General features: G+C 52.9%; 4 protein-coding genes across 6 annotated transcripts; 1 reads left to right on the top strand and 3 right to left on the bottom strand.

Moving 5' to 3' along the window:
* Positions 1–125: 125 nt before the first annotated feature.
* Positions 126–9,757, bottom strand: POLDIP2 (DNA polymerase delta interacting protein 2). Of its 2 annotated transcripts, none has more exons than XM_064583586.1 (11): positions 9,435–9,757; positions 8,005–8,086; positions 6,162–6,259; positions 5,356–5,452; positions 5,115–5,190; positions 4,793–4,900; positions 4,209–4,345; positions 3,383–3,409; positions 3,083–3,208; positions 1,716–1,795; positions 126–1,171 (listed from the first exon to the last, which is right to left on the bottom strand). In XM_064583586.1, the coding sequence occupies exons 1-11, from the start codon at positions 9,740–9,742 to the stop codon at positions 1,057–1,059; spliced, it is 1,254 nt and encodes a 417-aa protein (XP_064439656.1). In that variant the 5' UTR covers positions 9,743–9,757; the 3' UTR covers positions 126–1,056. The 2 variants fall into 2 exon arrangements, with proteins under 2 accessions (XP_064439656.1, XP_045745420.1); XM_045889464.2 differs by having other exon boundaries at positions 9,458–9,709.
* Positions 9,758–9,786: 29 nt separating this feature from the next.
* On the top strand, positions 9,787–14,643 carry TMEM199 (transmembrane protein 199). Of its 2 annotated transcripts, XM_045889470.3 has the most exons (6): positions 9,790–10,038; positions 11,352–11,425; positions 11,760–11,849; positions 12,363–12,405; positions 12,618–12,730; positions 13,052–14,643. In XM_045889470.3, the coding sequence occupies exons 1-6, from the start codon at positions 9,828–9,830 to the stop codon at positions 13,145–13,147; spliced, it is 627 nt and encodes a 208-aa protein (XP_045745426.1). In that variant the 5' UTR covers positions 9,790–9,827; the 3' UTR covers positions 13,148–14,643. The 2 variants fall into 2 exon arrangements, with proteins under 2 accessions (XP_064439658.1, XP_045745426.1); XM_064583588.1 differs by lacking the exon at positions 11,760–11,849 and having other exon boundaries at positions 9,787–10,038.
* A 2,110-nt stretch (positions 14,644–16,753) lies between these two features.
* SEBOX (SEBOX homeobox) lies at positions 16,754–19,399 on the bottom strand. The gene is made up of 3 exons (XM_045890259.3): positions 18,212–19,399; positions 17,912–18,072; positions 16,754–17,771 (listed from the first exon to the last, which is right to left on the bottom strand). The coding sequence occupies exons 1-3, from the start codon at positions 18,240–18,242 to the stop codon at positions 17,391–17,393; spliced, it is 573 nt and encodes a 190-aa protein (XP_045746215.2). The 5' UTR covers positions 18,243–19,399; the 3' UTR covers positions 16,754–17,390.
* Positions 19,400–19,550: 151 nt separating this feature from the next.
* On the bottom strand, positions 19,551–22,576 carry VTN (vitronectin). The gene is made up of 8 exons (XM_045889471.2): positions 22,336–22,576; positions 22,123–22,242; positions 21,726–22,046; positions 21,507–21,646; positions 21,094–21,250; positions 20,748–20,900; positions 19,985–20,332; positions 19,551–19,747 (listed from the first exon to the last, which is right to left on the bottom strand). Exons 1-8 carry the CDS (start codon positions 22,397–22,399, stop codon positions 19,635–19,637), a joined length of 1,416 nt encoding a protein of 471 aa, XP_045745427.1. The 5' UTR covers positions 22,400–22,576; the 3' UTR covers positions 19,551–19,634.
* Between the last annotated feature and the right edge of the window lie 812 nt (positions 22,577–23,388).

The following is a 23,388-nucleotide window of genomic DNA, read 5'->3' as shown; positions in this document are numbered from 1 at the left end:
CTGTGGACAAAGTTCTTGTATTCTTCCCGCTCATCAGCTTGTGTTCGCCCCAGTCGGAAATCCTACTGCACTCAGTTGCCCTGCAACCCAGGCTCCCCCTGGTGGAGGATTAAGGACAACACTAATAAGGGCTGGAACTGAGATTTAATATTATTCAAGAATAAAACGACCTCTTTTAACAATCACTATGGTAGTAGGGAAGCAGGAATCTCTAAGATTCGGGGGGAAATGCAGCACATTTCATCTCTGGCTCTTGGAGATTTGTGAGCGGCTCAGAAAGTAGCTTGGCTCAGTCCCCTCCTCGGCTAAGTTTCTGCATTTGCGGTCTGGAAAGGCCTGACAGACAGAAGCTCGCGGCTGGCAGGCCTGTTATTCCAGGGAACTCACACTGCTTGCCTCACTCCTTCCCAGGCCCAAGGAGGCCAGCGATGTCAATGGTGGCCAGTGCTGAGAGCCCGAGCCTGATGCTGGCCTCCTGCTCAGCATCTGGCAGAGGGTAAAGAAGACAACAGGAGTCCAGTCTAGTCCCCACCCCACTGGCTGAGAGGCACAGTGACCCTGGGAGACGTCCAGCTAAGCCCCAGCCTCAGGAGAGAAAGAGATACACTCTAGTAGATGGGGCAGTTTGCTGGAAAGGCAGCAAGGACAGCAACCAAGGGCCCCCACTGCGTCAAAAAGGGAGCCTGAGACCCCGGGGGCAGAAATGGCGAGGGGGGCCAGGTGTGCACTGGTTTATTGACCAAACCTCATATTCCAAACAACTTGTGTGACAGGCCAGGAAACCCCAGGCCTGTGGCAGCTGAACACAAACGTCCTGGTGGAAAGGTTTACTGGAACAGTGTAGCCAGGGCTTACGGGGGAGGCCAGCCTTGGAGGAGTCCTACACAGGTCTTCTGGAGAAAACGATTATACCCACCCACCAAAAAAGAACCCCACAATCAAATGGCGCAAACGATAAAGAGACCCACTGTGGCCCATGGTGGAGAGTTCTGCAGCAATTGTGGGATGAGAGCTGTTCTTCAGGGGCCGAGCCTAGGCACTCAAGCCTCAGCTGGCCTACCAGTGAAGGCCCGAGGGTGGTGTCTTCTCATCTTTATTGCTTTCTAGGGAGAAGGGAGGGATCCGGACATCAAAGTGGGAACCATCAGGCCTCTCGAAGCGGAACGTGCCCCTGTGCGTCAGAGAGAAGCTGGGTTAGAGGGAGTGAGGGCTGAGGCCCTACTGAGGATCTTGAGAGCCCAAGGCCCTCAGCTCCGGAACTGAACACAGCAGGATGAGGGAGGATGGGCTCTCTCCAGCCTGGCTCATGTCAGGATTAACACTGGTCCAGAAACCCGAGAGCCCTTCCTGGCCCTACATGAAAAGAAGAAACACAGCTGCCCTGATTCTGGCCCTTAGATGTACGCTGCATAAGCTACCCAATCATACTTTCAGGTTAAGGAGTGAACCACCAGGGGAAAACCAGCTACATGGGCAACTCAGTGCAGCACCAAACCGTCAGACCTCTTGGGCCTAAGTCCTTAGTCCATGAAATCACAGGAACTAGAAAACAGAAAAAAATCAGACAAGTCCCACCCAAGAATGAACAGCAGCTAAAGCTCCATCTCTAGATGTCACCTGGCCCAGAATTAATGGCAAACTCTGAGCTCTCGCTTTTCTGAGCTGCGGCTGCGTGTGTGGAGTCGAGGCGCCCCGTCCCACGCGAGCCCACTCACCACATGTGGCCGCTGGAAGCCTGCAGGGAGACGTGGCTGCTATACTGGAATGCGGGCTGCTCCTTGGATAACACGGGTTCCTGGGAGGGTTCAGGCAAAATCCGTAAGGCCGGGCCAGCTCCCTGTACCCCGGGGCCACACGCTGCCAGTTCATCAGGATGATGCCCCTCCGGCCTCCCACAATGACTGCGGGCCAGTACCACCTCCCGGAGCACGGCCACTGACGTGGGCCTTGCATTCTGCTTCTGGGAAAGAGAACCTCACACTCAACATCCGAGGCCACTGGGCAAAGATGCCGGGCATAGGACCTCCTCTGTAAATAGCCCTTCCAGAGTCCATTCACGGAGTGCCTGAGTGCCAGGACCAGGGCGGTGTTCTGCAAACCTTTGCTGACTTAAATCTCCTGGTAATTATGAGACTAATAGGTGTGACTCCCATTTAACAGGAAGAAACTGAGGTTTTTGGTTAAACTGGCCCAAAGTTATGTGGTGAGTAAACCACACGTAGCTGGCATTCAAAGCCAAACTATCTCACTCCAAAGGCCTGTTCTCACTCAATATCCCACCCTGCTTCCCAAGCCCGTGCTGATGGGGATAAATACATGTTAAATGTGGCCACTGGCCATTTCTCCTGACTCTATTTCTCAGGAAACAGGGTGGGGTAGTGCAGGATTTGCAAAACCAGATCTCTTCTGGACCAGCAGAGGCGGCAGGTGTGTAAAGAGGCAGAGGAAGGGGCGCCTGGGTGGCTCAGCCACTGGGCGTCTGCCTTCAGCTCAGGTCGTGATCTCAGGGTCCTGGGATCGAGCCCCACATCGGGCTCCCTGCTCCGCAGGAAGCCTGCTTCTCCCTCTCCCACTCCCCCTGCTTGTGTTCCTGCTCTTGCTAGCGCTCTCTCTGTCAAATGAATAAATAAAATCTTTAACAACAACAACAAAAAAAGAGGCAGAGGAAGGACAACCAGAAGCAGAGGTTCGGCGGGGGGGGGGGGGGGGGGGCGGCGGGGGGCAGGGGGCGGAGCCCACCGAAGGGCACTCATGTTCATATGTTTAATAAGGCTCCGTGCTGGCAACAAGGACTCTACACAAGTGCGGATGTCAGACACCCTTGGATTCAGATCCAGGTCCTGCCACCATCAGCCACGGCACCATGCGCCAGTTAACTCACTTCGCAACCTCTCTTCATCTGTGAATCAGGCTGTAAGAAACCTATCTCATGGGGTTGTTGTGAGATGTCACCCAGAACAGCCCAAGGCATTCACACACTGAGCCTCTGTCCCTAGCCACAGAGGAGAGGAGAGCAGGCACTCAGCCCCAGGCCTGCTGGGAAGGACCAGAAACTGGGCATTATTAGCCTGATGATGCTCACCCTTCCCACCACGCCTCGGCCTCGCACTGTCTCCAAGGTGCCAGATAAACTGAATATCCTCCAGTGTCGCTCCCGGAGCTGCACCACGTCACTGTCAAGGTTCTCTAAGCGGATACAGTAGCGCCACTGTGGGGGGTGGAGAGAGTTCACAGCTGAGAGAGAACAGAGCTGGGCTAGCCCACCCAGAATTCTAGGAAAGCAAAAGGCAAAAGACGGACACCTGCAGTGCACAGGCCCCTCCCGCCAGAGGCAAACTCCCCCCCTCCAAACCCCCACCCCCACCCCCAGGCACACACTCACCCAGTAGACATGGGAATTCTGGGCTTCCTGGGGAAAAAACAAAGAATTTAAGTCCCAGAGGGCAGGACCAAGTCTGTTCCAATCAACAGCTCTCCAACTGAGTAGGTGTATTCCAGAAAGGTTGCAGAGACAGAACAATGTCACGAGTGTCTGTGGGATGGTGACTGGACTACGGCCAACAAGCCCCAAAGAAGGCAGCCTCCCCTGGCCCCGTCCCTGGCCTCCCTCCTCCTCATCCCGTCAAGATCACCAACGGAGCTGGGTGCCAATGGAAGTCAGCCACAGGGCCCCCTTCCCTTTCTCACCAGTCTTCCAGATAGCTGCTGCCCCCTCCCCCCGCCCCCGCAATCACTCCTGGCTTAGGCCACCTTCCTCCTCCTCGGCCCTCCCAGGCCCAACACTATGACAACACTTGATGTGCTCTCTGCTAACCTCTCCCACTACCATGAGCTCCTGAAAGGCAGGGACAGGGTTTCATGTTTATTTGAAGCTCACAGCCAAGCAAGAAATAGCTCAATAAACATCTGACTAATGCATACAAAGTGTGAAGATCAGCCTCTACTTATTTAAACAAGTATGTGTGTATTCTTCATAAACAGGAAGGCTTTGAACCAGAACAGAAGGGAGAGTCAGCCTGGAGGACTCCGTCCCAGAACCTGAGGGTCTCGCTGCTCCAGATCTTGGGAGTCCACCCAATACGTGCAGCACTTGGAAGAACCACTAGGCACATGGTTTAAATGTGGAACCCACTCCACAGTCACCCTGGGGATATCACAGAAAATCTGGGGGCCCACCCCGAGGGAAGGGGCCCAGGCCAGGTACATACCCTCATGCCCATGTAGAAGGGGATGACGGTGACACGAATGTTCTCAGTCGTTTCCCGGTGGACATCAGAGAGCTCCAGCCAGGGGTGATTCTTCTCTTGCCAGGCCCGGAGTGTCTCCCGGGCCACAAAAGGGGGTGCTGGGGCAAAAGATAACTAGTTAGTCCAGGCCAGAGTCCCGGGTGTTCTCCAACTGCCCCTCCTAGAAAAATCTTCCGAGTGCCAACCCAGGTTAACGAGGCACCTGGACCTGAAGCAAAAGCACAGGCCGGAAGAAGGCACCAGGCCAGAATAAGCCCCGAGCAGCTACGGGACATCCTGGGAAGAGAAAGGGGCTGGGAGTGAGGACCCCAGGTCTTCAGACCCTACTGTAACCTTGACCTTGCCACTCACTAGCAATCAGCCTTCTTCTCATCCCTGAGCCTCACGTTTCATATCTATTAGGAAGAGATAATAGCCATCCGCCTGATAGATCTAATGGGAGGTTGAATAAGGTTGTGGATATACAGCTTTGAAGTTACTTCTGTGATATTATCCTTTGAAGAAAAGGCTCTCCCATTCCAGCTTCCCTTCTTGAGAGAGCTCACCTTTTGTCTGGTCATACAGAAGAAATCTTTCAAACAGCTCGTGCTGGATGGGAACCTGATCAGTGGATGTATAGGGAAGGATGTCTTCATGGCTGACATAGTCCAGGCCTGGCACAGAGAGGGAAAAGAAACAGTGAAACTCACACAGGAAAAGGGAGGAACAAGGCTGAGAAGAAACACAATGCCCGGCCTTGTCCCAAGGTGGGACAAGCCTGGCACCATCACTCTCAGCTTCTACAATCCCTCCTAGCAGATTAAAGGACATTGGAAAGGCATCAGAACCTTCTCACTGAGACACACCAGATAGATGCTCACTACTCACCTGGGATGGCATAGAGGGCCCGGCTATCATCATGGTTAGCCAAGAAAGTCACAGCTTCTGTCTGAGATCTCTGAGACTGAGGCAAGAAGTGAGTCAGAGATTTTCTTAGTCACTATCCAGTCCTGAGAACTTGGGGCCCAGGGCTGGGCTCTCTTTGACCCTTCTCCCTCCCTCTGTCCCCATCAGGTTCAGGCCTTTCCCATGGAAAGAAACCCCAGGCCCAGCCATCCTGCTTACTTACTATATGTGGACAGTCTCGGGCATCAATCAGCACCTGATAGTAAGTGTGAGTTTTGCCTTTCACCTCCTTAGAACCATGGCCGGCAGGATTCTCTGCTCTAGAGGGTAGGAGGAAAAGCCCATGATCACCCCAAGAGAAGCAGAAGTGGTGCCTGCCCTAGCTCCCTACCACCTCCTTACCTAGACAGACTAGTTAGTGCCTGATCTGAAGGGGCTTTGGCATCAGCTGGGTACCTGCTCAGCAACACCAGGCCCAGCCCCTCCCCAATCAGAGGCCAACAAGGAAATATGGAGGACCCATGGCACAGAGTCTCCATTTGCCTTACTCTCTGGCTGCTTCTTGGAAGAAGGGAACCATGTTGAGAAAATCAAATTGCTGGTTCCATCCCTGAAGCCCCAAGTACCCCACTCTTCTCACATCCCTGAGGTGGTGTATGATTACTTAATGGAACTAGGCCTTTTCTTTTTTAATGTACTCTAGTGATAAGAAATTGAAAGAAAGATTCTAACTGAATGTCAAAAAATCAAGAAAATTAGTCCCTCAACGCCTTCTGGGCTACTTATAATGCAAATAGAGAACAGCTTGGGAAAGCATCCTGGGGATTCCTAAAGGGACCCTCTGGCTTTTAAGACTGTCCCTGGCACTCAGCACTTTTGTCTCCATGGTGTCTGGAAAGTACTCTGGGACTGTTCCGATGGCCCAGGAGGATGTTGAATTCCCCCCCCTGGGACCCCAATTACTTACGTCAGCCATGAGTCAGGCCTCCTCCTGAGGGTACTGTGAGGCACAATGACAGGGGTACTTACTTTTCTGGAGCTGCAGAAGCCACATCCCGGTCATATAGTCTGGCCTGCCAGGGAAACAGGACGACACCTCGGTAGCCAAAAACACTATGAAGGAAGAGCTAAGAGGAAAGAGAGTCTCAGTGAGTGTGCAGTCCACAAGTCCTTCCAGGTGGGACTCAGACCGCTAAGCAGCACGAGTAGCTGCAACCCCAGCATGAGGTCCTGCCGATCTTTCTCTTGAACTCTGTAATCCACCCCCACCAGCTTCGGAACACTCTTACCGGCACACGTCTACGGCCATCCCACCCTGAGCACGCCCAATCTCGTCGGAACACTCTTACCCCCTCTTCACCTGGCTGACTTCTGCTGATCCTTTAGACCGTAGCTTACAGCTCTAGGAAGACTTCCCTGACCTCCCCTCCACTCAGCACAGTGCATAGCCACTGACCCCATCGTAATTCCTTTCTTTTTTTTTTTTTTTAAGATTTTATTTATTTATTTGAGAGAGAGAGTGAGAGAGAGAAAGAGCACAAGAGGGGGGAGCAGGAGAGGGAGAAGCAGACTCCCTGCTGAGCAGGGAGCCCGATGCGGGACTCGATCCCGGGACTCCAGGATCATGACCTGAGCCGAAGGCAGTCGCCTAACCAACTGAGCCACCCAGGCGCCCCGTAATTCCTTTCTAGACTGCCAACTCTACGAAGGCACTACTTTCTGGTTCAAGTCCAACGCCCAACACCCGGTCCGCTATAGGCATACAAGAAAAGGGGAGTGGGAAGCTGAATAAACAAAAAGTCCTTACTTACAAGGGCCCTAAATCTCAGTGGATCTGGCACAAAGTTGATACAAAAACAAGAGCCTCACACCCACAGCGTATGTTACACTGCAATCAGTTCAACTATGACAAAGTATTAAAGGTTTGCTTTCCTTTTTTTTTTTCTCTCTCTCTCTTTTTTTTTTCTTTAGAGAGGGAGGAAGGGGAGAAGGAAAGGGAGAGGGAGAAAGAGAATCTTAAGCAGGCTCCACACCCAGCACAGAGCCAGATGCGGGGCTCAATCCCAGGACCCTGAGATCATGACCTGAGCCCAAACCAAGAGTCAACCGCTGAAACTTCTGAGCCTCCCAGGCGTCCTCAAAGCTTTTCTGAAAGCTCCCCCCACTGGCTTCCCACCTTCCACTAAATTACAGGATTCTTCAACAACCTGGCCCTCTCCTCACTTTGGTTCAAATTATCTGTCCTGGGCGCCTGAGTGGCTCAGTCGGTTAGGCGTCTGCCTTCGGCTCGGATCATGATCCCAGGATCCTGGGATGGAGTCCCGCATTTGGCTCCCTGCTCAGCGGGGAGTCTGCTTCTCCCTCTCCCTCTGCCCCTCCCCCCTGCTCATGTGCTCGCCCGCTCTCTCTCAAATAAACAAAATCTTTAAAAAAAATCATCTCTGTCCACACTTACTTGGAAAGGGTACCCACTGACACATGAAAAGGATTCACATCCAGGAAAACAGAAACTCCATCTTAAAAAATTTGTGATTCTGGTCTGGCACTAAACATCAAGGCAGAAAACCATAACATTCAGGCCTATGACCAAAACTGACCCTTTCAGAAGCAGGGCGCACCCTGAAAATGACAGATGAGGGGCACCTGGGTGGCTCAGTTGCTAAGCATCTGCCTTCGGCTCGGGTCATGATCCCAGGGTCCTGGGATCGAGCCCTGCATCAGGCTTCCTGCTCGGCGGAGGCCTGCTTCTCCCTCTCCCACTCCCCCTGCTTGTGTTCCTGCTCTCACTATCTCTGTCTGTCAAATAAATGGAAAAATCTTTAAAAAAGAAAGAAAGAAAAGAAAATGACCGATGACCCAGCCCAGCACTCACCTGCCCGGTCTCATATTTTCCGTTCTGTTTTGGCACCTCAAATACACCAACCGTCTCCAAAACTTTGCCCTCTGGTCGGTTCCTGATTAGGAAGGAAAAGAACAAGCAGCTGAAAAGCTGAGAAGGTAATGGTACCTATCCCATCAGAAAAAGCTACTAGGAGACTGAGGGGCCAGGCAGTGAGAGCAGCGAAGGGCCAAAGCAGTGTGGCAGGTGAAACAGGTAAGGGTCCTCACAAACCACCACTCCAGATTCTGCCTTTCCCCCTTTGAGGTCCAGCCACAGGCCCTACCTCAGTTTCTGTGTTAGGTCTGACTGCTCCCCGATCACTTTCTTCTCTCTTCACTCTCAGCATTCCTCATATCATGCCCTCGCACCCTGCTTATTTATACCCCTTGCCTCTATTTCCTCCCTGACCCACCCTCCTGACTTCCCACAGCATTTTAACCGCCCTTCCCACCTTGCATTTCTGTTATTTGTGCTCATGTCTTATCTCCACTAGAGACTGTAGGTTCCCTGGGAGCAATGCCTGTGTCTGATTAGCCGTGTTCCCCCTCAGAGCCACTGTGTGTGAAATATTTGTTCTGTATAACTCCATCTATGTCTACCCCTGGAAACTGCAGCCTTCACCCTGCCCTTGAACTGCTTAGCAATCCTCTCCAAACATCCTAGTGCACTCCCTGCATTGCACCTAGTAGACTCTCAATCTAGTTTTTGTTCAGACTCACGTCACATTTCACAGGGATCTTACACTGCAAATACTTATCATCTCTCCCCAATACCAGTGTCTAATCTCAGCCACCAAAAGGTCAGTTCTCTCAGTGGTCTCTCTGGACAGGGCTGCTCTTTCTGGGGTCCTTCCAAGGTCTGCTATTCTTAGCATTTTGGAGATGTGAACCTTATGCTTCCTTCCTCTCACTTGATCCTCCAACCCCAATTTGACCTGCCTGTCCCATCGCTAGAGACAATGCTTACACCATTCCCCATGGCCTCAAGCCCCCTCCCCAAGTCACACAGAAAGAACCAATCTCCCCAAGGTCACGCTGAAACCCGGAACCCACGCAGGGCTCATTCTCAAGAGTCCAGTTTCCCACTTCGAGCATCTTTCTGAGGGTGGCTTTGTCCCAATCCGGGGCTGGCGGTTCAAGTCAAGAGCCCTAGGGCTTAATTAAAAGGCTGCCCACTAACAACAGCGCTCGAGATCCCCATTTGGGGAGGGAGGATTCGCTCCGGGAGGGTTACTAGCTCCCCCTCAGAGCCAGTCCTGCGTAACCCAGGGCTCTGGGCCGCGCTCCCTTCTGTTCCTGGCACACATCCCAGGCAGGGCAGGTCGGCTCCCGGCCGGAACCCTCTCCCGGGTCGAACTCCAATCACCCTCGGCCGGCCGGGCCTCCTCCCTGGATGGAACACACTCCCTGGGCTCCACGTACGGGCCCCGCGCTCCGTCCCTCACCGGGACGAGAGGTGCCTCCGCGTCGTCGTGGTCGCCTCTGGTGGGAAGGCCCCAGCTCCACCCGACGCACAGAGCGGCCTCGGCCCCCGGACCCCGGTTAGCGAGCGGGACCACCAGCGGCTGCCCACGGCCAGGGCCCGCCGGGCCACACAGCCCGCCATATCCCGCCAGAGCGCCCGCTCGGCTGTTGACACGGGGCCCAACCCGCCGCCGGAGGCGTTCTGCTCCCGCCCCACACTGCCCCGCGCTGCGTCCCCGCCCCCTTGGCCCTCTGCCCCGCCTCATCCCGCCCCGTGAACTCCATGCTCCTTCCGGCGCGCGATGGGCGGAAGTCCCGGCCCCCGGTCACCTGACCGTAGGTCCGCTAGAGATGGCGTCTTGCTTGCTGGCGGGCAAGCGTTTGGTTCGCGCTTTGGGACCCGGTGGGGAGCTGGAGCCAGAGCAGCTTCCCCGGAAGCTGCGGGCAGAACTTGAAGCCGCGCTGGGGAAGAAGCACAAGGACGGTGATCTTTCCAGTGGCTCCGCGCGCCTCGTTTCCTTCCGCCTGATCCGAGAGCTGCATCAGTACCTGAGAGAGAGGGGTGAGCCGCAGTCTCCAGCCCGGACTCGCCTCTCTTTTTCCAGAGTCTTTTCCCGCTTTAGTCTTTTCCCACCTCTAGCATCGTTGTGAGGGGGGAAAAAAATCCATCACTCTCCTCCACCCGCGGAACGGTCGTCTAGCCAACCCAAGAGTCACCTCATAAACCGTAGGACAACCCACTCCAACAGCTTCCATGGGGATTTCTCGTGGGTGACAAAATTTACCTGTGCCGTTTCTGCTCTCTTGAGAGTCTCCTCTTCACTACCAGGCCGCCTTAGGGCCGCCTGACCTTTGAGGAAGTCCAGTTCTAACCCAGTAACGCCGCACAAGTTCAGTTTCTTCCTTTTAAGCCACATTAGAAAACAACTTAGGATAGTGAGCTTGTCCTGTTTGGGAATCTGGATTTCTTTGCATCTCAAAACCAAGTTAAATCTGGGGCGCCTGGGTGGCTCGGTCGGTTAAGTGGCTGCCTTCCTCTCAGGTCATGATCCCATGGTCCTGGGATCGAGCCCCACGTCAGGGTGGGGCTGAGCAGGGAGCCTGCTTCTCCCTCTCCCTCTGCCTGCCTCTCTGCCTACTTGTGCTCTCTATCTCTCTGTCAAAAATAAATAAATAAAATCTTTAAAAAAAAAAAACAACTTAAAAAAAAAAAAGGAAGTCAAATCTGATAGTTTCTTTTTTTTTTTTCCACATAGAATGATGGAAAGGTGTGTTGAAAGACCTGAACTGGGAGTAGCATCTGAGTTTTAGTCATAGCTCTGCCACAAACTCCCCTTGGAGAAGTCGTTTCTCATCCTTGGGTCTCAGTTCCCTTAACTGTAAAGGGAGGGACTAGGACAAACTGGTTTGTAAGGTCTTTTGTCAGAATTAACATAGCCTACCCAGAAGTAGGGTACCCTTTGTAGACTGCACAACTACTAGAACTATTGGAAGTAAAAAGTTATCTTAGAGATCATCTAGTACACTATTCTCTGAGTATTTAGCATCACTGTGACTTAAACCTATTTAGGGCATTTCTATTGTGGCCACAGTGTGACTTAATCTAAATGCAAATGTGAGTGGCTTACTTGTTAGCTGTGACATTGGCAAGATAATTGAGAGCTGACACTTAGTCAGCTGGGCGCACTAGGAGATATTTTTGTGGAATTGTCCTCAATTCTTCTCAGTTGAAAATGATCTTGGAGATGAATTAAGATAGGGATGGGCATGTTTTATTTTGGTAGAAAAAATAGAAGGGTCAGACCCTTTTCTGATCTTAATCCTTCAACCTTAGTCCTATGCATCATTATGTTTGTAAAAATCTTTTCTTCCCAGGTTCCACACTATACCTTCATGAGCTCCTAGAAGGCAGTGAAATCTATCTCCCAGAGGTTGTGAAGCCTCCCCGGGTATGTAAGGGATATATTTCTGAGAGTGGGTGTTGGCTGAATTGGACTTACTCACGATACATTCAGATTTATGAATCAACCTTCGGGCTCAAAAATTTGTCTTTTAAATCCTTGAGAGCTGGAGTGGGGGAACCAGATACTGTCCTCCTTGCTTGACAGCTTGGAAAACAGATCCCCCCAAAAAAGTTTCCAAAGCAGTGGAGGCAGAATGAATGCATGGGTCTCTTGGCACTCTTTAGCAGTGCTTTGTCCCCTGAAACCAATGAACCAATGATTGTGACATGGCTTCCTAGCAAGCCAGGAATACCCTTCTCATTTGATTTTTCTGCCTCAGAACCCAGAGCTAGTGGCCCGTTTGGAGAAGATTAAGATACAGCTGGCCAATGAGGAATATAAACGGATCACATATAATGTCACCTGTAAGGTAAGGGCCTGCTCTTCAGTACAAGGCCTGAGTAACTCCTGAAAGCAGAGCCCTGTGCTGGGAAGAGGTACAGAGGGAAAAAACATCATGGAAGCTTGGTTTTTATATGAGTCAGGGACCACAGAAGCTCTGCTGCATACAAACCTAATATAATTCCCAACTCCTTTACTGAGACTCTGGGCTCAGATGGTGACTGATTCTTAAAAGTCATAGAGATGGAGATAAGCCTTGGAGCCTTTCTTCTGACAGGGTTCCCTATTGTTCTGTGACATGCTCCCACCCTGGAGCAAGAGAGGAGTAGATGGGTACTGGGAACCTATGTCCTTTCTCTGAAATGCTGGATCTGTGGTTCAGAAAAAAATCCAGCTGGTCCCCGACAACAGAATCCATGGAGAAGGCAGAGTTAATGTGTTGGGAAATAAAGAGAGCAGAGCCCAGACTGACAAATGGATACTCTCTGGGCTGCCTCTGAGCTGCTGCCATTTGGAATCATTTGTGTTTTCTTTTTCCCAGGATTCAAGGCATGGTGGGACTCTTAGTGACCTAGGAAAGCAAGGTGAGGTCCTGGGAAATCACATTGCTAAAGCCTCTCCCTGGGAGGGGTTGGTCATGGCACTTCTTCCCACCCCAGTGCTCTGGGTTTAAGCCTGAGCTATTCAGGCTTGCTGTTTGAAGGAAACCCAGTTGATGGGGGAGGCAGCCCTGAGATAAGAGGGCCTTGTGGAGGATGCTGACCTAAAGGTTTCTTTCCTGGGTTCTTCCCCAAAGTGAGGTCAGTGAAAGCTCTGGTCATCACCATCTTCAACTTTATTGTCACGGTGGCAGCTGCCTTCGTCTGCACTTACCTTGGAAGCCAATACATCTTCACGGAAATGGCCTCAGTAAGTATAGGCACTGGGCAGGGCAGGGTGCTCCGGGTGGGAGTGTTGGTGGGAGAGAGAGGACGTATGTGAAGGTGCCTTGAACAAGTTAGGTGTTAAGCAAGTAGTAAATTTATGTAGTAAACAAGAGGAGCATTTGAGCTGTCCAGCAGTCATGGGAGTATATAATAACCTCAAGAGAATCCAGATCCTATTTTCTTCCTTTCCCCCCAACTTACGGGTCCCCGCACGCCCCCCCCCTCCATATTTACTAGAGGTGCCAGAGGCTGCAGAGCTGGATGCTGCCCTGCATCCCCTAAGCCTGGTTCTCTCTCTCCCCAGCGGGTACTGGCTGCTTTGATCGTGGCCTCTGTGGTGGGCCTGGCCGAGCTGTATGTCATGGTGCGGGCGATGGAAGGCGAGTTGGGAGAGCTTTAACTGATGGGTCATCATCAAAGTCTGGAGCAGGTTTCGGGAGACTCCAGCTCCCAGCTGCCAATCACTGACTCTCAGTCAACCTGTCAGGCCCTTTGTCCACAGCTCTGGTTAGTCAGAGGGCCAAGCCAAGGCCACCTGCTCTTCCTGCCAAAGCCCTGTACTCTGTCAATTTTCAGAGGGGCAGTAAAGGAGAGTCAGACAACAACTGAAAAGAACTGGTCTTTCAGTTCCTTCTCCTGAACCCAGTGCCCATCTGCCTTCTCTAGTCCATCTGGGCACTGCCAAGGCTGGGTTTTTCTCCTTCAGGAGTAAATAGAATCCAGGTCTTCCCAGAAGTAGACCATATTGCCTTGAACTTCCCCAAGTGCATAAATCGATGGTCACCCTTGCTCCACACATCCTTGATGCAGACCTGTAATTTAGATCAGTAACCTCCAAAACAGAAAGGATTCCTTTTCTCCAGTTTGTGTCAGAAGAGGAACTGATCACAGGACATCAAATAAGAGAAAGGTTGGTACAGGATGGTGAAATTGGGAGCTAGGCAGCTGCCTTTCCGGAATCTTAGTTTTGGTCTTCATCCTCTGCTCGCCTTTTTCAGATTTTCTATATGCTTCTGCCTGTCTCTACCACTCACCAGCCCTCCTTAAACTTCCCACCTTTCCATCACCCTTTGCTCTGCCTCCAAAAATGAAACCAGTTTAGATGGCAAAACAGTATGTCTGCTTTTAATTGAAAAATCTCTTGTGCTTTGTGTGTGTTGGTGGGAAGAGTATGCCTACTGTGGATTGTCTCAGCTAATAAAGGGAGACGTTCTTTGTAGATCGGGACTGTTTCCAGATTTAAGTGTATATGTGAATATGAATAAGCATACGCATGAATACGTACATGTAATATATTATGAATACGTATACATATCATCATACATAAGCCTAACGGAGGATATTTTATGTAGGTTCTTAAAATATTTGGGTTTGGGGGGGCGCTGGGTGGCTCAGTCGTTAAGCGTCTGCCTTCGGCTCAGGTTTGATCCCAGGGTCCTGGGATCGAGCCCCACATCGGGTTCCCTGCTCATCAGGAAGCCTAATTCTCCCTCTCCCACTCCCCCTGCTTGTGTTCATCTCTCTCTTTCTCTCTCTGTCAAATAAATAAGATCTTAAAAAAAAATCTGGGTTTGGGTGAGTGCAGAAAATAGTTTATAAACATGCACAGTTGAATAATTGTTTTACGTGATTACTTTTGGTCTTCATAACAATCCTGGAGGTTGGAAGAGGAAATAACTTTAGGCCCCTTTTCCCGAAGACAAAACTGAGGCTGAGAGAAATCAGATGACCAGCTGTGGTTTTTCCTCTGTTAAATGGAGCCAAAGACTGATAGGTTGTTCTGAAGTCCCCATGTAATGTTAAACTTCAAAGAAATTAGATTAGCGGTATACTGATAGAATCTGTGTAAAGGTACTTAAAAACTGTCAGTTTTTTATCTAATAAATATTTATTGTATCCACTGCATTCTTATTTCAAATCTTGTGACAACACACAAGCTCAAAGATTCCTTAGTTTTGATATTTGTTCAGGGTCTGTTCCTAATGGTTCCTATATTCCTTTCCATTTGTTCACACTATGAACTCCTATGGTGTTTTTTTTTCCCCAGGGTACTCTTCTGTTCTTAGAAATTACACACTTAGGGGGCACCTGGGTGGCTCAGTTGGTTAAGTGTCTGACTCATGATTTCAGTTCAGGTCATGATTTCATGGGTTATGAGATTGAGCCCTGCATCAGCTCTGAGCTCAGTGGGAAGTCTGCTTGAGTCTCCCTCCCTTTCTCCCTCTGCCCCCCCCCCCCCACTCTCTCTCTCTGTCTCTCAAATAAATCTTTTTAAAAAGGAGGAAAGAAATTACATGCTCATGGGTTCAGTAGACATTTGCTCTACAGTGCTTGCTAGTTTCTACTTGGTACATAGCCAGTCTGAGCTTCCCCAGACAGTACATGAGAGAGGGAAAGTTTCATTCCTTCTGTTCCACCATAGATGACTTTGTTGAGAAATCTTAGAAGTTCTGTTGTTGGTTGAAAGAAATGTCAACTGTGAGAAAAAAGTTAAGATGGCATTTTATAATGTTTCTAGCAACCCAGACCATTTAAGACTGAGTTTAAAAGCTACACTGAATGTTTGTGGAGATTTGTGGCTATCGTACTTTGCTGAACTCTGTGGGCCAGGTAGCGTGTGGGACCACATAGCCTTCAGCGTTCACACCCCCCAGATACCTGGATTGGAAGGTTGGAAGGCTTGTAAATGTTAGATAAAGAGCAGGCCCCCTCAAACAGCTTCTGCCGCAGGGTGTCTTCTCACATTGATATTGGGGTCATTCCACACACACACCCGTTTCACTAGAATGGGGTCCTTACCTTGATCCCAAGCCCCTCCTCACAAGTCAGCAGGCTTCTGTGGCCTTGAACACTTTTGAGAACTGCTTTATGAGCCAAGTACTGTGCTAGCTGCTGGAGATCAAAAGGTAGAAGACCTAGTTTCTTTTTTTTTTTTTAAGATTTTTTTTTTTTATGTATTTATTAGAGAGAGAGTGAGAGAGCGCAAGAGGGGGTAGGGTTAGAGGGAGAAGCAGACTCCCCGCCGAGCAGGGAGCCCCATGTGGGACTCGATCCCGGGACTCCGGGATCATGACCTGAGCCGAAGGCAGTCGCTTAACCAACTGAGCCACCCAGGCGCCCAGAAGACCTAGTTTCTGCCAAGGGATTCTTCACCGTGCAAAGTGTTTTTCCGCGTGCAGGGGCAGAGTTGGAGATAGCAATAAGGTGGCCTGTCCTCTGGTTCTCGTCACAGAGAAGAGCACTCTCTCTGCTCTCAGCCACTTCCTCCATCTCTCACTACCCCATACTTTTCTCCAGTGCAGTCTGGGCCCAGGGCTTCCCAGGGCAAAAGGGGAGTTCTTGGCAGGAGGCCAGAGGATCAAGAAGTTTGGTGTCCTCCCAGTTTCTCCTAGCCTGCTGTATGGAGACGGAAGGCACCTCCGGTGAATTGAGAGCTTTTATAACGCATCACACCACATGAAGCCCTTCACTTAACATTATTGCTTCTCATTCCTCAAATGGAGAGAAGACAAGTATTATCACCCCCCATTTTTTGCAGGCTCATAGACTTTCAGAGAGTTGTAAGGTTACATAGCAGAGCCAGGATTTGAATCCAGCCCAGACTGATTGCAAACTCCATGCTTTCCTGGAGCAGAGCAGCTCCAGAAATGGAAGCAGCTGGAGCGGCCTGGAAGCCGTGGGAGCAGGAGCAGAACGTGCTGGCAGAGGCTCCCATCTCCCAGCCAGAGCCCTAAGCCCTTCAATTAACTGTCCCTCTAATCCCAGTAGAAGCCTGGGTAATGCCTCCCACCCAGGATCTGTGTGAAACCTGGCCCTATTTAGGGATTAGGTGATGGAGATACATCTCAAAAGCAAACGGCACTTGTCCCCATTCATTTGCAGCACCCAACAATCCCGATTAAGTGTATAGAGTTTGGGTTTTATTTGGAGATTAGTTGGTATTACAGATGATGGTGATACAAAAACCCAAGGTTGCCAGCGCGCACGCCCCCCCCCTCCCCCCCCCCCGCGAAATCTGTCAGGTTGTCTCCACAGCCTCAGGTCAGAGGGCAGCCGATCTGATCTTTGTGAAAATTAAATGAACATAAGCCCTGGGCTCCTCTTTCTACTTTATTACTTTAATATCACTTCCTCTTCAGATCCATGGTTCCAATTCATTTGTCCAGGTGGTGGCAGGTCAGAAGAGGGGGCCCTGGTTCCCAGCAGGCTGGAATTCATTTCCGTGCTCTCCTCACCGAACTCACCTAGCAGCTAGCTAATGGCCTGAAAGTGAGGGGCGGCTGCCCGTTCTTTGGAGGAAGGAGGTGTTGTCAGCCGGGGTGAGAAGAATTGGGGGCCAGGCCTGGCTCCAGAGAGGTGGACAACCCGGCCCTTACCCATCTCTCTGAAGGTACCTCCTGCCATGGTGATGGGCGTAGGCTCCAGGAGGGGCAGGGCGCTGTGTAGCAGGAGCCAGGCCCTGGGGACTCTGGGCCAGCCTGGAGGACAGTGGGAGGGAGGGATGCCTCAGCTAACCTTCCTTCTGATAAGAGAACTCCCTGTGTAACAGGTGGGGTGGGGGATCCACTTCTGATGTCTTTAGTCCTAAGGGGCAGGGTGGGCCGCAGAGCCAGAGGAGCGGTCTCCCAAGTTCTAGGCTTCAATTAGGAGTGGTCCAGGTTGGTGACGATGGCGGAGGCATAGATGAGGTCAGATAAGCTGCCCAATGAGGTCTGGGGAGTGGCTCGCTCTGAAGAAAGGTGGACCCCTGAAGCCCTAGCTGGTCCCCATGGGGCTACAGCTTTAGCCCCTGCCCAGCCCTGCCCTGGACTCAAGCCGGGAGCTGGGCAGGAGGCATGTCGACTCATTGAGGCACACTGAGGTGTGCTGTTGGAGGACGGAAGCTGGCCTAGTGTTCGGGGCTCCCGGGCCTGCTGGAGGGTGTCTGGAAGAGATCGGGCTCTCTGGGTATGCTCGGGCCTGGGGCTTAGGCCTCCTGCCTTCCTGTTCTTGAGTCTCTTGGCCCGGCGGTTCTGGAACCACACCTGATAAGGGAAAAAGGAATCTCTTCTGGCTTCAGCTCCCCCTTCCCCAGCTACAGGGAAAGCAAAACCTGGAGGCGGGATACCCAGAAAAAAGGGACTGTGCGAGAGTACCCCCACCCTGAGAGGGGGTCACTGCTCACCTGTATCTTGGCCTCAGGAAGGCAGGTGACCCGAGCCAGGTGCTCACGGGTGCCGATGTCAGGGTAGGGCCGTGCTGCAAACGCCCGCTCCAGCTCCAACAGCTGCCCCCTGCTGAAGGTGGTCCGCTTTCTCCGGGGGGAACCCAACCCACTGGCATGGCCTGCGGGCCAGAGTAGGAGTCAAGCCAGTACTCCCTGCAAGAGCCTCCATCCCAGCCTCAAGACTCCCAGCCGACTCTGCTCCCTCACTTCCACCTTCCCCACATTCTCCCCCTGCCCACCCTTTCCCCACCAGATCACCTGGTGAGGATGCATCCACAGGGCTGGCCATGGAGCTGGCGGAGAATGAGGAGCCAGAGGGCCATGCCAAGGCTGTGCCCGCACCACACCCCTCCTCCTGGCATTTTATCCTGCTCAGAGGGTTGGCCCCGCCTCCAGGAGGGGAGAGGTTTCATGTCCAGCTTGAGGGGAGCGGAGCTGTCCCAGAGGAAGGAGGGGAGGCCAGGGTCAGTGTTGGGGCTTGTGTGGGTATGGCTGGAGCAAAACTTCTGTGGCCCCTGCTCCTCCGGGGCTTCATAAAGGAAGCCGGTCCGAGCCCTGCTCCTCGCACCGCGGACTCCAGCAGTCTGTGTCTGAAATCCTGTATTTTGTGAAAATCTTCGTAGGATTCCTTCCAGGAAGCCGAAAAAATCCCTCTCTCTAGTGCTCCCAGTGCTTCACCTGCCCCTTCTGGAGCAGTGCCCTGGCGCTGGCTACCTTTAAGGGAGAGTGGGTGGAGTCCTATGCCACAACCGAAGGCTGGGCAGGATGAGGATGACAGGGATGGCAGGTGATGACAGGGATAGCAGGTGAACTGCAGCCACCCCGCCCTCAGCAGGGCTGGGGAGCAGATGTCACTACCAGCTTGCCGTCAGGTCTGCTTTAGAGACTCGTCTGCATCCAACCCTTTGAGAGCCCAAATGGGCTTCTTGGAGTCCAGGAACCTAGAACCAGAGGAGGTTCCACAGGTACAGTCAAGGCATTCTAAGAAAGATGTTTGTATTTGCAGAGTATCATCCTTGTAAGTCTTTAGAGCCACTTTTCTAAGAGAAGTGGGTGCGTTTGAATTTCTTTTGTGTTCTTGCCCTTCCCTCTCCTCTGACTTTCAGTACCGCACACCCCAGACCCAAGACAGAGTCCTCAAAGAAAGGCTCATCCTAGGGGTGGGTTTGGGGGAGCACACCAGTTCCCTAGGCTAACCACATTGCAGGCTCAGGATGGGCAGGAAAACTAAGCCAGAAGCCTACCTCCCTCTGCCCCTTCTCTATCCTCCAAGACCCTAGTCAACTCCAAGAGGCAAAGCAAGCCCAGGGCTAGGAGGGGCACTTGGTAGCTCCTGTCATCATCAGTGGGGTTCAAGCTCCTGCTAATGTTGGTAGGTTGGTAGGAGCTGCTTAGTTCAGGAGGAAGGCTAGCACTCATGAGGCCCTCCTCAGCCCAGAGCTTTTTGAGTTCATGGAGAGGGCCTGAACTCAATGTGGACTGGACACAAGGTGGCTCTCCTCCCCCAAGACATTGTGACGGCCCAGCCTGCCTTCCTTTCCCCAAGCAGATCCCTGTCTCCTGCCTGTCCACCCCAGTCAGGACAGTAGTCTTAAACTCAGGGTCAAGGGATCTTTATTGGGCTGGGAGGAAGAGGTTGAGGAAGGAGCAGTGGAGGGCCCAGCTGTGTGGGCTCAGATTCCTACTGGTGGCCAGGGGCTGAGCAGCCCAGCCAGTACTGGGCGATGGAGCGTGGGTAAGGAGGGCTCACAGTGTCCACTCGCCGTGTACGAAGGTTGACTCGGTAGTACTTGTCTGGAAGAGAGGTCGGGAGAGGGTGTGTGAGACCCAGCCTGGCCCTGCCCAGTCCTGCCCTGCGAAAGAAGACATGGGTCTCTCCTGGAAGGGTAAGTGAACATCCAAAATGCAGCTAAGGACTCCCACCCTGGCTTTCTGGAGTCAGCACCCAAGGGCCATGTTCAGCCCATGGGGGATCAGGGACAGCAGGGAAGACCCAGCCAGACAAGCTCCAAGGATGGCAGAGGCTCCCACCTTGTGAGAAGAAGTAGACACTTTGGATGGGCTCGCAGGCGGCAGGCACAAGCCAGTCCATGTCGTAGTCATCATAGTTGTAGGTGCCCAGGCCGCTCTCCTCACTGGAGAACCAGGACAGCCAGGTTGAACGGGATTGCCGCTGGGGGTTCTGGCTGCGGCTTCGGCCACGGTGACGGTTACGGCGTGAACGATAGCGCTTACGGCTACGCCACTTAGACTTGGGCTTCTTGGCCCAGGATCGGGGAGCTGAGCCCGAGATGTAGATGCGGCCGGCCATGGCCGCATCCACCTGCGTGGGCACACCAAGCCAGTCCTGGCTGATGAACCGGAGCTGTCCAGCACCACCTGTGGCAGGGGATGGGTTAATGAGAACCCTGGGGGCCTGTAGAGTTCATCTGGTGCCCAACAGTGGGCTGTGTGCCTTGCCCAAGGACACCGCAAGCTCATGGCAGAGCACAGCACCCGGACCCTCTGACTCCCTGTTCAGTGCTCTTTCTCCTGGCCTTCCTCCACTACAGCCCTCCCCACTTGCCTCAGCCACGGTCACTCCTGCTGGCTATGCCCTTGGCTGTGCTAGGCAAAGTCCAACGTGTGGGGTCCAGGTGGACCTCCCCCCAAAGGTCAACAGAAACAAAGTCTGGCCTGAGCAAACAGCTTTTGATCCATAGCTCTGCAATCACAGCCCCCTCTGGCCTGCTGTGCCCTGCCCCTCCCCAAAGGGTCCCAGGAGGAGAAAGCGAGACTTGCCCTCCCTCCATACCAGAGGGTCTGCTCCGGAAGAGAAGCTCGAAGAGAGTCTCCCAGCTGTCCCTCTGCAGCAGGGCAAAGTGTTCAAACACGGCAGACAGGGAGCTGCCTTCACACTCCTCCTGACGGGGTTGCTGCTGGAACTCGTACTCCCAGTACTGTCTCCCTGAGCGGGGAAGCCGGTGGGGGGGGTGGAGGGGGGAACATGTGAGCAAGGCTGGAAAGCCAGCCCCAAGGCTGCTGAAGATAGGAGCTCCTGGCAGGAGGCAAGCCTAGTTTGACCCTGCCCCTAGAGGAGTGTGGAGGCAAACCGAGACCACCCCCCTGCCTGCTCTTTCTCGCACCCACTCCCTTAGTACCCTTAAAGAAGTAGACCCGCTCCCGGCCACTGTAGCTATGAGCAGGGAGAGCCAAGGCTGCATCCACGTTGTCCGGAATGCCCTTGAAGCCTTCAGAGATGTTGCGGGGGAAATCTGGGTCCAGGACACCATCCTCGAAGCGCCAGTACTGATTACCCTAAGGGGTAGAGAAGGAGGAGGGAGTGAGGAGGAAGCTGGCTGGCACAGGCAGAGTCCCCCACCCAAGGCAGCAGTCCCAATTCTAGGCTTGTCGCCCGGGACATGGAGCCCTGGCCTTGCCTGTCCTCAAGAGCCCCAGTCAGGGACCACAGGCTGGGATTCAGCCTTCCTGCCCACCCTAGTCCTGGGCAGAGCAGCCCTCCACCCCTGCCTAGACACCCTTGACCCTGACCCACAGCCCCTGGGCCCGGTACCTTGAAGAGGTAGGTCTTCCCCTGACAGTTGATGCGAGTGAAGGCAGCATCAATGGGGCCCTCAATGCCCCAGACATCTTGGATAAGCTTGGGGTACCCAGGCCTCACTCCCTCTTCATCCAGCTCATAACAGTACCGCCCTAGAGTGCGGGAGGCTGTGTGAGGGAGGGGATGTTCCAGGGGCAGACCCCTACCCCCAAGACGTGCCCCTGGAGTCACCTCGGAAGGCAAAGAGGGAGCCATTCTTGAGGTCAGTGAAGGCGTCAAAGGGCTTCCCACTGCATAGCTCCTCCTTTGCTGGGGACTCAGGGATGTCTTCGGCATGGGTCTCAGGCTCTGAGGTCTCCTGCCCAGTTTCTGGAGCCTTTTCTTCAGTGATCAGAGTAGGTACCTGGGCAGGAGACTCCTCACGCTGGGTCTGCAGGCCAGGGCTCAGCATGGTGCTCTCCTGCTGTGTGAGGACACTCCCTCTCGACCCCTCTGGGTAGTCAGTGGCCCCGTACTCATCTTCTGGCAGAGTGAATACATCCCCACGAGTCACTGCGGGCAGAGTGGGTGGTGGTGAGTGTCCAGCTGCAGAGGGGACCCCTGGCCCAGCCAGCCCCTCTGGACGCACCTTGGGGCTTGCACTTGGTCACATAGTCCTCGCAGCAGCTCTGGTAGTAAGAGCAGAGCTCGTCACACTGACACTTCCTGTCGGCGTTGAAGCCCTCTGTACAGCGGCCCATGCAGGACTCTGTGGGGAGGAGGTGTTAGTTGGCATGGCTAAGCCCGGACCACCCTTGCCCACCCTCCATTGGCCCGAACAGCCGCCAATCCCCTCTTGCACCTTGGTCAGCCAGAACAACGCAGGCCAGCAGGGCTAGCAGCAGCAGGGGCCTTGGGGAGGCCATGGCAGGCCCCTAGCTTCTAGCCAGGTGAGCTGGGCTCTGTGCTCCTGGAGGGAGGTCTCCACTTCGATGCTTGAGGAAGGGAGGGCGAGGTGGGGACTGGGAGGCAGGAGCCAGAGAAAAAGAGCTGTGCCTTTTCTGCTGTTTGCTCAATCTCTGGCCCAGCCCCCAGTGCCCTGGGCCCCAGAGGCTGCTGCAGCAAAGGGTCACATTCCTGGAACTCCGGGCCTGGGAGAACTGTGAATAGGATCCTTGCCAAGCTCCGTGTCATAACAGAAGGGAAACAGCACAGTGGATCTGGAGGACATAAAGAAGGCCCACTGTGCCACTCACAGGCTGTGTGACCTTGGGCAAATGGTTTTACCTGCCCTGGCTTTCTTTTTGGTTAAGTGAGATTAATAATTCTTGCCTCCTGTTGTGGTGGGGGTTACACAAGCTAAAGCAGACGAAATGCCCAGTGCCTGGAGTAACGCCAGCTTCATTCTCCATAAATGGTTATTTATCTGTGATCTGTTTGATCAGGCACATCTCTGACTGTCTCACCCACCCACTGTGTATTTAGGGCAGTGAAGGGGGGGGGTTGGAGGAATGCTGGTAAGCATCCTGGGGGAATTTTTTTATCATAAAAAAACAGATTTTCGTGTTTAGGTTCAACTCTTGGGTGCATTGATTTCCCCAAGCTGGGCTTCACAGCACAGCAAAATTGGGTGAATATTAACCATTTGGACTGGATTTGATTCCCTAGTCTCCCCATATTTCACTGCTCCTTGGTAGGCACTGCTCCGTCTCCACCTTCAGACTTCCTATGGGTAAAGAATAGCATCATTCCTCACACTTTTAGACTAAGTAGCATCCCTCTTTCCAGAAAATACCCTTGGCACAGAAGGCCTGATTTTGTGCCCACTGTCAGGGGTCCATTGGGCCTCCTGAAATCCTGCCACCACCTGGAAAAAAATGATTGTCAGAGTTTCCAACTGACTTTTTCAGTTCCA

Source organism: Mirounga angustirostris, unplaced genomic scaffold (genome assembly GCF_029215605.1).
Source record: "Mirounga angustirostris isolate CCGP_5_RB_7025 unplaced genomic scaffold, mMirAng1.0.hap1 SCAF_17, whole genome shotgun sequence".
NCBI classification, from domain to species: Eukaryota; Metazoa; Chordata; class Mammalia; order Carnivora; family Phocidae; genus Mirounga; species Mirounga angustirostris.
This window is presented reverse-complemented; position numbering and strand designations above follow the sequence as displayed.

Coding starts and splice junctions, on each gene's coding strand:
- VTN (XM_045889471.2), bottom strand. CDS start 22,399: ATGGCCTCCCCAAGGCCCCTGCTGCTGCTAGCCCTGCTGGCCTGCGTT. Junction 21,251..21,506: donor GGAAGACCTACCTCTTCAAG/GTACCGGGCCCA, acceptor TCTACCCCTTAG/GGTAATCAGTACTGGCGCTT. Junction 20,333..20,747: donor CTTCCGGAGCAGACCCTCTG/GTATGGAGGGAG, acceptor CCCCTGCCACAG/GTGGTGCTGGACAGCTCCGG.
- TMEM199 (XM_045889470.3), top strand. CDS start 9,828: ATGGCGTCTTGCTTGCTGGCGGGCAAGCGTTTGGTTCGCGCTTTGGGA. Junction 10,039..11,351: donor TCAGTACCTGAGAGAGAGGG/GTGAGCCGCAGT, acceptor TTTTCTTCCCAG/GTTCCACACTATACCTTCAT. Junction 12,406..12,617: donor TAGTGACCTAGGAAAGCAAG/GTGAGGTCCTGG, acceptor TCTTCCCCAAAG/TGAGGTCAGTGAAAGCTCTG.
- POLDIP2 (XM_064583586.1), bottom strand. CDS start 9,742: ATGAGGCGGGGCAGAGGGCCAAGGGGGCGGGGACGCAGCGCGGGGCAG. Junction 8,087..9,434: donor AGGGACGGAGCGCGGGGCCC/GTACGTGGAGCC, acceptor CTTCCTAATCAG/GAACCGACCAGAGGGCAAAG. Junction 4,901..5,114: donor GGCCCTCTATGCCATCCCAG/GTGAGTAGTGAG, acceptor TCTCTGTGCCAG/GCCTGGACTATGTCAGCCAT.
- SEBOX (XM_045890259.3), bottom strand. CDS start 18,242: ATGGCCAGCCCTGTGGATGCATCCTCACCAG. Junction 18,073..18,211: donor TGTGGATGCATCCTCACCAG/GTGATCTGGTGG, acceptor TCTGGCCCGCAG/GCCATGCCAGTGGGTTGGGT. Junction 17,772..17,911: donor TTCCTGAGGCCAAGATACAG/GTGAGCAGTGAC, acceptor TTCCCTTATCAG/GTGTGGTTCCAGAACCGCCG.